The sequence below is a fragment of the Panthera tigris genome, chromosome A2 (genome assembly GCF_018350195.1).
Source record: "Panthera tigris isolate Pti1 chromosome A2, P.tigris_Pti1_mat1.1, whole genome shotgun sequence".
NCBI classification, from domain to species: domain Eukaryota; kingdom Metazoa; phylum Chordata; class Mammalia; order Carnivora; family Felidae; genus Panthera; species Panthera tigris.
In genome coordinates this window covers 18,762,859-18,778,397 of record NC_056661.1, presented here as the reverse complement: position 1 = coordinate 18,778,397, position 15,539 = coordinate 18,762,859, and the positions used below count along the sequence as shown (strand labels likewise).

At 40.7% G+C, this 15,539-nt stretch overlaps 1 protein-coding gene and 1 pseudogene across 4 annotated transcripts in view; one reads left to right on the top strand and one right to left on the bottom strand.

Annotated features, from left to right (window-relative positions):
* The window catches only part of IP6K1 (inositol hexakisphosphate kinase 1), a 58,341-nt gene that overhangs the window by 28,472 nt on the left and 14,330 nt on the right, over positions 1-15,539 (top strand). Inside the window, exons 1-2 of one of the 4 annotated variants that reach the window (XM_042978975.1) lie at positions 2,443-2,520; positions 10,360-10,710. In XM_042978975.1, the coding sequence (XP_042834909.1) occupies positions 10,488-10,710 (223 nt within the window). In that variant the 5' untranslated portion in view covers positions 2,443-2,520; positions 10,360-10,487. Of the gene's footprint in view, positions 1-2,442; positions 2,521-7,266; positions 8,713-10,359; positions 10,711-15,539 lie in introns of those variants that run through there. The other 3 variants (XM_042978976.1, XM_042978974.1, XM_042978977.1) reach the window with 3 other exon arrangements.
* On the bottom strand, positions 13,791-15,303 carry LOC122236475 (annotated as a pseudogene).

Sequence of the window (15,539 nt, the reverse complement as noted above, 5' to 3'; positions counted from 1 at the left end):
ATCCTCTGTCCTCCTCTCTTGCTGCCCCTCCCCTGCTTACACACGCACTCTCTCTCTCAAAAATGAATAAACATTAAAAGAAGAATATGATCCTTCATACTTTATGCAGTAAAATGTGAAACCAAAGTGTCTTTAAAATTTTTTTAATTTAATTTTTTTATTTTTTAAAATTTACATCCAAATTAGTTAGCATACAGTGCAACAGTGATTTCAGGAGTAGATTCCTTAGTGCCCCTTACTCATTTAGCCCATCCCCCTCCCACAACCCCTCCAGTAACCCTCTGTTTGTTCTCCATATTCAAGAGTCTTTTCTGTTTTGTCCCCCTCCCTGTTTTTATATTATTTTTGTTTCCCTTCCCTTATGTTCATCTGTTTTATCTCTTAAAGTCCTCATATGAGTGAAGTCATATGATTTTTGTCTTTCTCTGACTGATTTCACTTAAGCATAATACCCTCCAGTTCCATCCACGTAGTTGTAAATGGCAAGATTTCATTCTTTTTGATTGCCAAGTAATACTCCATTGTATATATATACCACATCTTCTTTATCCATTCATCCATCGATGGACATTTGGGCTCTTTCCATACTTTGGCTATTGTTGATAGTGCTGCTATAAACATGGGGGTGCATGTGTCCCTTCAAACAGCACATCTGTATCCCGTGGATAAATGCCTAGTAGTGCAATTGTTGGGTCGTAGGGTAGTTCTATTTTTAGTTTTTTGAGGAACCTCCATACTGTTTTCCAAAGTGGCTGCACCAGCTTGCATTCCCAGAAACCAAAGTGTCTTAAAGCAAATGAAGGACAAACAAATAGACTGGTGCACAGTAGCTGGTGGTACACAAACTCATAGGTAGAGCAGTGGAACCCCTTGACCTCTTGGGGAGCAGTCCATTCATAAACTGACAAAATTTTAACCATTTTAATATAAACTTCCAGTGATCTAAAATAACTGATTCGAACTACATTATTTCCTCTCTGAACATCAGTCACTAAAAATATATGGAGAGAATTGCAGTTACTTTAGCCTCTCTTAGTCCAGCGTCCACATTTGTGAAGAACACCTGCTGCTCCCTCTCTACAAGTATTGCACCTCTGCTCTGCTCCCATGGCTGGTGTTGGTGTTGAAGGACATGGACCTATCGCGGGCAACCCCACAAGTCAAGTCCCAGTGGTCCTTGGGTTGGGGCCCAGTTTTGTTTTATGATAAGACAAAAAAGAATCCAAGTCACATCTTGTATTTTGGGCATAAGCATTATCTACTGGGTCATATAATTTCAGTCACAAAGATTTTGCCAAACCCAGAACTTAATCTTGTCCCAACTGTCTGTTTTGGCAAACCAAAGCCTAGCTTTGTGGTATACTTTTTCCCTTTCCCTTAGGACCTGATTCAGACTCTAATGGAAACAACCCAATAAAAACAGACCTGGTAATAAACACACAGTGGTCTTGTCTACTCTAATGCATCCATATTAGATAATCCTGATTAGTTTCCATTTTTCAAGATTGTCTTTGTTAGAAAGGAGCTTTACTACTAAATACTGAAATGTGTCAGGCTTCTGCTGTGGGAATTTTCTTATTTTTAAACATTTAAAAGTAAAATAATTTTCAATCCAATATACATAGTGCTATAAACTATTCAATAGAAAAAAAGTACAAGCTCCTTCTCAAAAACAAGATTTCTTTACCAAATATCCTAGCAAATCATCACAGAAAGGGTGAAGTCTCATCAAAAAGAACAGGTACTCGGGAAGCAGAGCTTAAAACACTGATCATGATTTCTGCTATAGACTGTTTGTGTCTCTTCCCTCTCCCAGATTCCAGTGTGATGATATTTGGAAGTGGTAAGGGGTTTCTTTGGTGTGTGTTTTGCTTTGTTTTGTTTTTTTAGAAACTGTTTATTTTCCATCAGCCTTGCTTTGGTGTGTTCTGATAATACTGATTACTCAGGTTCTTAAGTCATGACAGGGAGAAGGTAGGTACTTCCTATCTTACTGGTTTGCATCATACTTGGTTACTTGCTCTTATTATGCAGGAAGATCCTCAGGATGGCTGTCATTATGCCCAGAATGTTAGTGCTAGTGACCATGTTGCATTGCGTGATCAGAATGTTGTGGTGACTATGATCCTCTTGATGGCATTGGCAACTGAATAGCTCTGAGGGCTGATGAGGCTGAAGATGCTGAAGGCAATGGTGTTGTGGAAAAAGCTACAGAAGGCTTTGACAGTGATAGCTGGGGGTAGGAGTGTCCAGGGTACTACTTGACTGGGCGTTGCAGTCAGGTCATGACCTACAGAAGGACTGAGACTGTAATGGGATGTACTAGAAGCCTCTGACTGTAGTTAATTCTGGAGTGGGGTGGAGGATAAACCTAGGCATCACTTTCCTTCAGATATTTTCCAGGTGACAAATGCACCACTGGGGAAGAGGAGGTTCTGTCTATGTTGTGAATGGAGTTTCAGATATGTTAGTGCTCAGTAGAGGCTGCTGGTGATCGGACTGCTGTCCAGGTACTCAAAGGTAGGCTCATTTGGGACCATTCTTGCCAAAGGGTTTGAAAATATTGTCTTTATAAGTATCTCTCTCCCAGAAACTTGAGGAACTTTGAACAACTTGGTTCTTTTTATTTTTATTCTTGTTTTTTATTTACTTCCTTATTTTTATTTAAAATTTTTTTTATTATTAAAGTTTATTTATTTGTTTTGAGAGAGAGAGAGAGAGTGAGGGAGAGTGAGTCTCAAGTAGGTTCCATGCCCAGCATGGAGCCCGATGTGGTGTTAGATCTCACAACTGTGAGATCATGACTTGAGCCGAAATGAACAGTTGAACAATCAACTAACTGAGCCACCTAGGCACCCCTGAACTACTTGTTCTTGATTGTTTTTTTGCTGTTTATTCTTCCTTGTTTAGCTTAGCAGTGATTGCAAGAAATGGCTCCAGCCTTTTCCTTTTTTCTTACTAGTCTCTTGGCACAGTTTTAGACTGTTAGGTTCCTTTCTGTTCCTGTTGTTCTTACAGTATTTACATGCTTCAGAAGTTCCACAGGAAGGGAAGATTCTGTCTGCTTTGTAGCTCTTGTCTGAAACAAGTATAACTGTGTAATGAGCCCTTAATTCCTCGTGAGAAGAGTGGATAAGTCTTTTATTTATTTGTTTGTTTGTTTGTTTAAGTAGGTTTCATGCCCAGTACAGGGCTTGAACTCACAACCTCAGGATCAAGAGTTGCCAGGTGCCCTGCGAGTGGACAAGTCTTATGTAGAAACCACAGGATGAGAAATTGTAGTTGTGCTTAAGAGATTGAAGAATTTTTTTTTTGTTTATTTTTGAGAGAGAGAAAGAGAGCTCGAGTGCATGCATGTGAGCGGAGGAAGGGCAGAGAGCAAGGGAGACAGAGGATCCCAAGCAGTCTCTGCACTGACAGCAGAGATCCCAATGTGGGCTTCAAACTCGTGAACTTCGAGCTCATGACCTGAGCCAAAGTCAGACGCTTAACTGAGCCACCCAGGCGCCCCAGGATCAGAGAATATTTTTGGTGCTAAGGGAGAGTATCTTTCTTTGATCTGTGTTAATTACAAAGCATAGTGGCTTAAAGGAAAAAAAAAAGATTGCAAATCCTAATGTATTTCAGTGGATAGACCTGTGAGGTCTTTATAATGTTCAGATTATTATATCTAAACTTTTTCTCCTCCTAAATGAGTTCTGTGACATTTGCAAGGAAGGAATTATCTAGTTGTTCTTTTTTTAATTTTAATTTTTAAAAGATTTTATTTTTTTTAGGCAATCTCTACACCCAGTGTGGGGCTTGAACTCACAACCCCTAGATCAGTAGTCCTATGCTCCACTGAATGAGCCAGCCGGATGCCCCTAGTTGTTCTTTTTTTTTTTTTAAATATTTTTTATTAGTTTCAATCTAAAGATCATTCCATAGGTATTTACCCAAAGAATATGAAAACACTAATTCGAAGAGATACGTGCACCCCTATGTTTATTGCAGCATATTTACAACACCAAATTATGGAAGCAGCCCAAGTGTCCATTGATAAATGAAGGAATAAAGATGTGGTATATACATAAGTTTTCACTCTTATGTGGATCCTGAGAAACTTAACAGGAACCCATGGGGGAGGGGAAGGAAAAAAAAAGAGGTTAGAGTGGGAGAGAGCCAAAGCATAAGAGACTCTTAAAAAATGAGAACAAACTGAGGGCTGATGGGGGGTGGGAGGGCGGGGAGGGTGGGTGATGGGTATTGAAGAGGGCATCTTTTGGGATGAGCACTGGGTGTTGTATGGAAACCAATTTGACAATAAATTTCATATATTTAAAAAAAATAAAGAAGGAAAGGAGAAAAAAAAATAAAGATGTGGTATATATACACAATGGAATATTATTGAGTCATAAACAAGAATGAAATCTTGCCATTTGCAACAACATGGATGGATCTGGAGAGTATAATGCTATGTGAAATAAGCCAGTCAGAGGAAGACAAATACTGTATGATTTTAGTCATACGTGGAATTTAATACATAAAACGAACAAACTCAGGGCACCTGGGGGTGGCTCAGTCAATTTAGCATCCAACTTCAGCTCAGGTTGTGATCTCATGGTTTGTGAGTTGGAGCCTTGTGTCGGGCTCTGCTGATGGCTCATAGCCGGGAGCCTGCTTCAGATTCTGTGTCTCCCTCTCTCCCTGTCCCTCCCCTGCTCACGCTTTCTCTGTCTCTCAAAAATAAATAAACATTAAAAAATAATAAAAAATAAATAAAATGAACACCAACAAAAAGGGACAAACCAAAAAGCACTTTTAACTGTAGAGAACAAACAGATGTTTACCAGAGGGGAAATGGGTGAAATAGGTGAAGGGGATTAAGAATATACACTTATCATGGGGCGCCTTGGTGGCTTAGTTGGTTAAGCATCTGACTTCAGCTCAGGTCATGATCTCAGGTTCATGGGTTTGAGCCCCACATTGAGCTCTGCGCTGACAGTGCACAGCTTGCTCGGCATATTTTCTTTCTCTCCCTCCCTCCCTCCCCCCTCCCCCCATGCCCCCCACTAGCATGCGCATGCTCTCTCTCTCAAAATAAATAAACTTAAAAAAAAAGTTAACACCATAGTGAACACTGAATAATGTATGGAATTGTTGAATCACTGTATTGGACACCTGAAACTAATATAACACTGTATATTAACCACTGGAATTAACATTTTGTAAATCATTCTGGGGCACCTGGGTGGCTTAGTTGATTGAGCATCCAGCTCTTGATTTCACCTTAGGTAATGATCATGGGATCAAGCCCTGTGTCAGGCTCCATGCTGAGCATGGAACCTGCTTCAAATTCTCTCTCTCCCTCTGCCCCTCTCCTGTGTTCACATGTGTGTGCGTGCGGTCTCTCTCACATGATATATGATATATGATATGATATGATATATGATATAGTCATAGTCATTCTGTTCCCATTGTCATAGCCCCCAATTTTTTTGTGCATTGTATACTTGAACGATATTAATTTCAGATCAGGTGCATAGGAAACACTGTTGTATTATAAACCAAATAGAGAACCTCCATGTGTTGCCATATGGGAAAAAGCATATCATTTATAGTTTCCCCCAGGGAAACCTTTGGAGTTGTTTACAGAACAAAAAAAAACAACACATATACTGATGGGTGTTTTTTTTGTTTTTTTTGTTTTTGTTTTTTTTGTTTTTTTGTTTTTGTTTTTTGTTGGTTGTTGTTAGTTTAACCCAGGGCAATGAAACCCTGATTTGGGCTTTATGACTTTTTTTTTTAGTAATTTTTTTTAATGTTTACCTTTAAGGGAGAGAGTGAGGCAGTTGGGGATGGAGAGAGAGAGAGACAGAGAGAGAGAGAGAGAGAGAGAGAGAGAGAGAGAGAGAGAGCACGCATCCAAAGCAGGCTCCATGCTGATAGCAGAGAACCCAGTGTGGGGCTTGAACTCACAAACTGTGAGATCATGACCTGAATGGAAGTCGGACATTTAACCGACTGAACCACACAGGCGCCCCATGACATGTTTTTGATATTTTGCAGCTTTTATTTTTTCCTTTATTATTATTTTTTTAATGTTTATTTATTTATATTGAGAGAGAGAGAGCACAAGCAGGGGAGGGGCAGGGGGGTGGGGGGAGAATACCAAGCAGGCTCCGCATTGTCGGGACAGAGCCTGACATGGAACTTGATCATGAGATCATGACCTGAGCCAAAATTGAGTCAGATGCTTAACTGAGTGAGCCACCCAGGCGCCCCAGATACTGTGTAGCTTTTAAGGAATTTACACATTTTTCTTCATGCTAGTAGTTCCTTATTTAAGTCTAGAAAAGACAGAAGCTGTTGACACTTTGAATGGCATAAACTACTTGAAATCAGATCATTGATTTTGCAGAAGATGGCCTGGAAAATCTTTGAGGATTAATTACACTCTGAAAAATAGGATTTATTGGCTCCATTGTATTTAGATGTGTTTGTGAAAAATAATGATCAGTTAAGGTCCTGATGTGGCAGGAGTATAAATTTCTTTTATGGTTTGCCTGTTCTAAGCTAATTTTGGTTATTTGGGCAGATTCCTTACTCCTTATGAGAGAATGAATTTTGTGTTTGGCAGATTCTCTTTTAATATTTTGGTGCCAGCCCTAATAGACCAGACATAATTCAGATTGTCTGCCTTTGGGGACAGTTTAAAGATTATAAAATGTTTATTTTGTTTTTGACAGAGAGAGAGAGAGCAAGCATGAGTTGGGGAGGGGCAGAGAGAGAGAGAGGGAGACACAGAATCCAAAGCAGGCTCCAGGCTCCGAGCTGTCAGCACAGAACCTGACGCGGGGCTCAAACCCACAGACCTGAGAGATCATGACCTGAGCCGAAGTCAGGCACTCAACCAACTGAGCCACCCAGGCGCCCCTGACAGTTTAAAGATTATAAAGCTACATTTTTCCTTTTGGAGCTTGAGAAGATTGTCCTTTGTCATCACTGAAGGGCTTGTTCTTCAGTTGTTGGAAGTTTCCTTATCAGAAGACACTTCTTTATTTTTATTTTTTTTTAAATTTTTTTAAATGTTTATTTATTTTTGAGACAGAGAGAGACAGAGCATGAATGGGGGAGGGTCACAGAGAGGGAGACACAGAGTCAGAAGCAGGCTCCAGGCTCCAAGCTGTCAGCACAGAGCCCGACGTGGGGCTTGAACTCAAGGACCATGAGATCATGACCTGAGCCGAAGTCAGATGCTTAACTGACTGAAGCCACCCAGGCGCCCCCAGAAGACACTTCTTTAATGTGCAAAGTGTATTACCTGGAGATCTGGGGATTTTGATGGTTCTTTTTTGGTCCCTTCATCTAGGATGGTTTTGACTACAAGTAGCAGAAAACCCTAATGAGATTGGCTAAAAGCATAAAGGGAAATTTATTTTTGTTACATAACAAGATATCCAGTACTTTAGTGACAACATCAGTGACCCTGATTTCTATTCTTCTGTGCTGCATGCTCAACATGTTGGCCTTGTCTTTAGGCTAGTATCTTTTAGGGTCACCAGGTGTCTTGGCTTCAGTAGTCTCAGATACACATCTACACAGAACAATATCTTGAGGAAGTGAAGGGACATCTTCTTGTTCTTTCAGAGCAAGGTAACTTTTCCCAGAGGACCCCTGGCCAACTTCCCCTCATGTTTCGTGGTTAGAAGACAAGTTACATGCCCTTTTCCTAAATCAGCCGTCTCTTAGGATCAGAAGGAAGTACTGCTGTTCAAGATTCTCCCTTAACTAGAATGCAGTTTCACATTCCCGTGAAGTTGGACTACCTGATTGGGATTCTGTTAGTGAGGAAATAGTGGAGAAAGACGTCATCATCTACAGCGTTCTCATTCCATGGTTTTCACAGTGGGCCTTCGTGGACACCAGACTTCAGGAGCAACCTCTGATTGTTTTTAGTCTGAGCTGTTTCTCTTTCTAGTACTTCCAAGGCTAGAAGTAGGCAGGGCTAGCCCAGGCCCCTTCACCTGCATCAGAATATCCCACAGGGTTAGCGGTGGGCATGTCTTCAAACTAGAGATGAGGAAATTTGCAGTTAAGGGATTCGCCCACAGCTCCACACTTTGTAAGCGAGGGCTAGAGAGTTCTGGGCACTTTAGTTTTTTAGGTTCTAGGTTTATTTAAAAAGAAATGCCAAACAAAGCCATAGAAATATGGAATGTTTTACATGTTTACTTCTAAGAAAATATTTGAAACACAAAAACAGTACTATAATTTTATGTGTCTATCATGTGGAAACAAAATATCAAAAGTCTAGATCTGACTGGAGGTTGGACTTGTGCTTCTCTGTCCTGTGGGGGTTGCAAAGCTGGGCACGCATCTCTGAGTCCATCTCTTCCGGGGCATTTGGCACTGTCCATCCCTCTCCTTTCCCAGACACCCACTGACCCAGAATAGAAAGTTCGGCACCTTCCTGGGTACCCTGTCCCCCGCGGGGGCAATCCCAGTGAACAACTGAGCCAGGGTAAGAGCTGATTGACAGTGCTAAGCTGTGTCCACTGCCACCGTAGGCACCTCCAGGAGCCTCGAGAAGAGGCCCTTCAAGCTGCTTCTCCACTTAACATTACCACTGTGTGACTCCTGTTTTCATTTGGTGCTTTTACTCCCTGCAGCCGTCTTCCTGGAATCCATTCATTCCAACAAACCTGTCTTTGAGCATTTCCTGTGTGCCAGGTACTGCTTTGGACCCTAGTTAGAGATACAAGGGAATGGTTTGGTGGTGGTGACAGACAAGTAGATGAAGGTACAGTGATGTATGGCTGAGATAGTTGGCACAGGTACCTTAGGAGCCATAGAGGTGTGCACCCAACTCCTGTTTGGGAGAATGGAGTCTGGGGAAAACTCCATGGGGTAGGGAGGAATGGAAAGTGGATAGCTAAGCAAAAAAGTGTGTGTTTATTGAAGTGGTACTGATCAGTTAGGGGAATGGAAAATCATTTATTTTTATTGATAGCTGTGAAATAGAGCTTGTGGGCAGCTTTGAATTCAGAAACTTTTGCAGGGGTGCCTGGGTGGTTCATTTGGTTGAGCGCCCCACTTCGGCTCAGGTCGTGGTCTCATGATTTGTGAGTTCCAGCTCCGCGTTGGGCTCTCTGCTGTCAGCACAGAGCCCACTTCGAATCCTCTGTCCCCCTCTCTCTCTGTACCTCCCCCGCTAGCACTCTTTCTCTCTCAAAAATAAACATTTAAAAAAAAAAAAAAGAACTTCTGCAGTTTTGCAGCAGTTTTCTTCAGTAGACTATTATGCCCATAAGTTATGAGGTTCAGAAGAAAATATTTCATCTCTTGCAGGTAAAGCCATATTCCTGCTTTCACAAATACTTAATTTTTCTTCTTTCGTCTTGATCTTTCAGATGTAGTCTTGCCTGCTACATTCCTAATCACAAAATATATTCAGTACTAGGGAAGTTGCCCATTACTTTAACTTTCTTGAGAGAAAATTGACATTACAGGGTAGGTATTTAAGTACAAAGGGCCTTTCCTTGTCCCACTGGTTGGTGTAGTCAGACAGAAAGGCAAGCTCTGTGGTGCCAGACATGGCTATAAATTGATGGCCACAGATTTAAAGTAGAAGAAATCAGAAGCCTGAATTTCTTTGGGAAAAGCAAACCCTTTTTATGATTCTACAACTCAGCAAGGGATGACTTTCCCTGGCTGCTCCTTGGCACCTTCAACAGAAAAGTTGGAAAGTGTGACCTGATTTCCCAGACAAAAACCCTTCCTTGAGTCAGTGAGAGACCCGAGACCCTTACCATTACTGGATATGGTGAGAAGTCTGAACACAATGAATTTGTGTTACCTTCTGTTTTTTTCCCTGAACACTTATCTTTGAATGTGGAATAAGCAGGGAGAGTTGCCTTTCTGACGGCTGTTAACATACTGCAGCTCTAAAATCAAATCCTATAGGGAACATGGAGGGTATATGACAGCTAGGAAGGGAAGAGAATGTGGGCTTCTGTGCATTAAAAAAATGGATAGAGGAGACCAAAGTTGTATCATTCAGAAAAACTTACCACCTGTCTCTCATGCACCAGGCGGCGTTGTACATGCTTGGGGGAATATATAGCAGGAAACAAAACAATCCCTTTCTTTTTTTTTTTTTTTTGTATTTTTATTTTTTATTTTTTTTAAGTAATGTCTATGACCAATGTGGGGCTCAAACTCATAACCCCGAGATCAAGTCACATGCTCAACTGACTGAGCCAGCCAGGTGCCCCCAGAATCCCATTCTTTTCATAGAGCAGATATTCTTTGAACTGTAGGAAAATTGTAGCTTGCCGGGTGTTTTGATTCCCTCTTTTCCTCTCTCCTTTCTGTTAGGAAAGAAGAATAAGCTGAACAGACTCTGACTGTTGGCTTTCAGTTCGCCAGGATCTTCTGCCTAGCTGTCCTTTTGTGGCCCATGTGCTGCATCCTCTGCCCTCAGTGTGCAGCTGGCCCCCAACGCAATGTGTGTTTGTCAAACCATGGAAGTGGGGCAGTATGGCAAGAATGCAAGTCGGGCCGGAGACCGGGGAGTCCTCCTGGAGCCCTTCATCCACCAGGTGGGCGGACACAGCAGCATGATGCGCTACGACGACCACACTGTGTGCAAGCCTCTCATCTCCCGGGAGCAGCGGTTCTATGAGTCCCTCCCTCCCGAAATGAAGGAGTTCACCCCTGAATACAAAGGTCAGTCACTGGCCAGTTTGGAGAGAGCAGTAGCCTTGGGCTTTTGCAGGTTTTCAGCTCAGTTTTCCTTGTGTTGTGGGCCAGGTGATATGATTGTAGGTCTCTTTTGTCTCAAACTAAATCACTTTGTTAAGCAAAATTTGAGACTGAAAGCACCAGCACAGTCTTGAGATCTTGAAAATCTGAATTCACCAATAGGTAAACCTGGAAGAATTCACAGTATTAAATACTGTTGGTGAAGAGCATGCTGTTAGCAAGGTGGTTTCCCCTGTTTGTGGGGATGCTCTAGGAGAGGGGCAGTACTTCTCTGGTTCCGGAGGAGGAAGAGTTGGATGCTTTCCAGGCCAAGGCAGTGAGACAGCTGGCAAGGAGGCTGTGTGGAGCCTTTGTCTGTGCTGGGGGAATGAATTGATGATAAGAAGTTTACAGAAGGATTGAGAAGATCTGAAAGTCCTAACTTTTGAAGGAAAAATAGTGTTTGAAAATGTAAATTAACTTTATAGAATAGAACCCCATGAATATATACCAGAATTAAGTCACTTTATTTTAAAATTTGATTTTTGTCACTCTGTTTATAGTGTTATAGTGTCACTCTGTTTATAGTATATCCATTGCCCACTATGGATAAGTTATATTTTTGTGTTCTACTTTTTAAAAAAAATTTTTATAATGTTTATTTATTTTTGAGAGAGAGAGAGAGAGCATGAGCAGGGGAGGGGCAGAGAGGGAGGGAGACACAGAATCTGAAGCATCCAGGCTCTGAGCTATCAGCACAGAGCCTGATACAGGGCTTGAACTCGCAAACTGCGAGATCATGACCTGAGTTGAAGTTGGATGCTTAGCCGACTGAGCCACCCAGGTGCTCCTTGTATTCTACTTTTTAATTTCCCAAAGCTGTTATGAATTTAGTCATGTTTACGTCATTATTTACTTAAGGGATCCTCAATTTATTTTATTTAAAAAGTTTTTTAATGTTTAATTTTTTGAGAGAGAGAGCGCACGTGCGTGAGTTGGGAAGAGGCAGAGAGAGTGGGAGACAAGAATCCAAAGTAGTCTCCAGGCTCTGAGCTGTCAGCACAGAGCCTGAGGCGGGGCTCAAACCCATGAACTGCAAGATCATGACATCAGCCAAAGTTGGTTCTCAACTGACTGAGCCACCCAGGCTCCCCAAGAGATCCTCAGTTTAGAAAAATCAATTCAGGGGCTCCTTGGTGGCTCAGTCGGTTGGGCGTCTGGCTTTGGCTCAGGTCGTGATTTCATTGTTCGTGGGTTTGTGCCCCACATAGGTCTCTGTGCTGACAGCTCGGAACCCAGAGCCTGCTTTGGATTCTGTGTTTCCCTCTCTGCCCATCCCCAACTCACACTCTGTCTCTGTCTCTCAAAAATGATAAATAAATATTAAAAAAAAAAAATTTAAAAATGTTACTAATGGTTAAAAAATGGTTTAAAAAATCCATAATTTTTTTTATTGTGGCAAAATATACATAACATAAAATTTAACCATTTTTAAATGTACAATTCAGTGGCATTAAGTACATTCACAATGTTGTCTACCATTATCATTACTTCCATAACTTTCTCATCACCTCAAACAACCACTCTGTATCCATTAAATAATAACTCTCCCTTTCCACCTCACCGAACCCAGGTAACCTCTAGTCTACTTTGTCTCTTTACACATTTGCCTATTGTAGATATTTCATAGAAGTGGAATCATGTAATTTTTTGTCCTTTTGTGTCTGGTTTATTTCACTTAGCATAATGTTTCCAAGACTCACCCATGTTGTAGCATGTATCAGAACTTCATGTCCTTTTATGGCTGTATACCCATTGTGAATATATATCACATTTTGTTTATCCACTTATCTGTTGACGGACACTTGGGTTGTTCCCACTTTGGACTATTGTGAATAATGCTTTTGTTAATATTAGCTTATAAGCATCTGTTTGAGTCTCTGCTTTCATTTCTTTTGGGTACATACCTAGGAGTGGAACCTGCTGGGTCATATGGTAATTCTGTTTAACTTTTTGAAGAACTGCCAAACTGTTACAGGGCCTGGCATCTAGTAGATGCTTAATAAATACTTGACTAATGGATTGACTAATGGGAAAGTTTTGCATAAGGATATAGAAGCCTAGAACTTCATATTTGGTACTATATGTGGTAACCCCTGATGACTGCCGCTGGTAATACTAAATACATAAAAATCCCTCTTGAAACTTACCAAAACACAGAATATTACTGGCATTTTTCCTTAGCTTGGTTGAATTTTAAAAATACCTGTGTTCCTGGCAATAAAGAGATATATGTGTATGTGTGGGTTAGTATTTATACATGTATTTCCCAGATCTGTCTGCTGAAAGGGCCTAAAAACAATGATACTCCAGTAGCAATCGTAGGGCCAAGATCTTGGTCCTTCTAAATACCATTCCTACAGTAAAGGGAAGCAGAACTCCCTGGAGAAATGATTGGTTTCTGAATTGGGGCAGGAAAATAAAAGATGAGCCTGGAGCATCCCCTGGTAACTAAAAGTAAAGAAATAGTCAAAAATGATGGGAGTGTATGTTACAAGCACACAAGAGCCGATATCAGGGAATCCCAGTGGCCAAATCTAGAATATGAGAAATAAAATATCCCTAACTCCATACTGATAGATAAATGGGTGAAAAGGGACATTTCTTCCTTATAGAATTGTAATTCCTTTTAATTAAAAGATACAGAAGGAATGATGGAAACAGAAGTCACCATTAGACACACAACACAGTAATAATTGTCCCTGGCAAGAACCATGATTGATTCTAAAATGAGTGGGCTAACATACTATAAGAAACAGAATATTTAGAAAGTCTCAAAGTATCTCCCTATAGGATGTTCATTAATTACAATAGGAAAAATAATAACTTTACAAAGGAGAAACCTGGCAGACTTCACCTTAACCAAGTGATCAAAGTTAAATCACCAGTAACAAGACCTGTACCTTCTGACATAAGAACTGAGGAGGACACAAGATCATTTCTGTTGCCTAAAGTGAGTGATATCAATCTAATCATGAGAAAATGTAATGCAAATCCAAATTTAGGGACATGCTACAAAATAACTGTTAGTATTCTTCAAAAGTGTCAAAGTCATGAAAGAGAAAGACAGAAACTATATCAGATTGGAGGAGACTGAGGAGGACTAAATGCAATGTGAAGTGAAATCCTGAACCAGAAAAAGAATATAAGTGGGAAAACTGCCAACATTCAAATAAAGTATACAGATTACTTAATATTATTATGTCAGTGTTCATTTCTTGGTTTTGATAATTATAAATTATGATTTCATTTTTAACAAATTTTTTTAATATGCTCTTACTGATGCTCAACAACTGGCTTAAATGAAGACAGTATTGATGATTTTAGAATAAGTCAGTTTATCAACAATATGCATGAAACAGCACTGTTCTTAAAATCTAAAATCAATTAGTGAAATTCACTTAAGGAGCTTGGGGGCAGTGTTAAAAGGGGCCAGGTTTTCACAGGCCCTTATCCATCTCTGCATGTTGGCTGGCACCATCATATTGCAGCCTTCCATCTGCTGGAACACAGACCACAGCACAACATCTGCTGAAGCGAGTTCATTCTCAGCAAGCCAGGGGCTCTTCCCAAGAGTAGCCTTCATGGAGTGGAACATAGTGGCGGCTTCTTCTTTCTAAAAAATGTTCATTTATTTATTTATTTTTGAGAAAGAGGGTGTGCACATGTGAGCAGGGGAGGAGCAGAGAGAGAGGGAGAGAGAGTCTCAAGCAGGCTCTATGCTCAGCACAGAGCCTGACATGAGGCTTGATCTCACCACTGTGAGATCATGACCTGAGCCAAAATCAAAAGTTGGATTTTGACCGACTGAACCACCCAGGTACCCCCATATAGTGGCTTCTTCTTTACTGCTTCCTTCTTTCAGCTGAAAAATAGCTATTATCTACCCAGGTTTTTACAAGGGTTAAATTTATAGCATTATGCTTCTGGCCAAACAAAAAATGTGCAATGTTTCTTTCTCCTTTGATGGGACACATCGTTTGGATACTGAACTGCATTTTAATCTTCAGCACATTCTTCCCAATTAGAATAAACCCCAGGTGATATTCATGAGGGGCTGGTTTTTTTGGTGTGCTTGCCAAAGCACTCGAGAAGACATTGGGCTCGCTGTTGACTGCAGCATGCATGAGAACAGTGAACAGGACCCTGCAGTACAGCACAAGGGGGGTGGGGGGAGGTGGGGTTTGTGTTAATCATGATCTTTCAGTGCCCTTGTCTTTCAGTGCTCCATAATCCTTTCCAAGCATGGAATTTAAGTCCAATGCATTGGTTAGTAAAGCAGTTGGCTCATCAGCTTGGATTGTGTTGGTTACATCCAAGTCCACATCTGACATGTCAGTCATCTTGGTGTGACCATTAACCATAGCTTTTCAGTTCAGACAGACATTTTAAAATACCTTGATGGGATTCAAGAGCTTGAAGAGTTGGGTCAGAGAGTCTTCCTGCACATGGTCTGCAACCAGAGAAGGAGAGATGTGTCACTTTGTGATAGGGCTTTACCTGATACACTGGCCTCATGAGGAAGCTGAGTATATGGGAATTCTATATTTTTGGTAACTTTCTATAATATTAAATGTATTTCAAAAAAAACCAAACCCTGTACTGTTGGGTTTTGATATATATTAATTGGACCAATAATATCTTCAATTTTCTTTCGATAAATTGGGCTTCATTTGACTTAATAAGAAAGGATCAATTTTTGGTTTAATTGTGTATTTGAGAAAGTATATTTATTTTACCTAGTGAAAATGCAG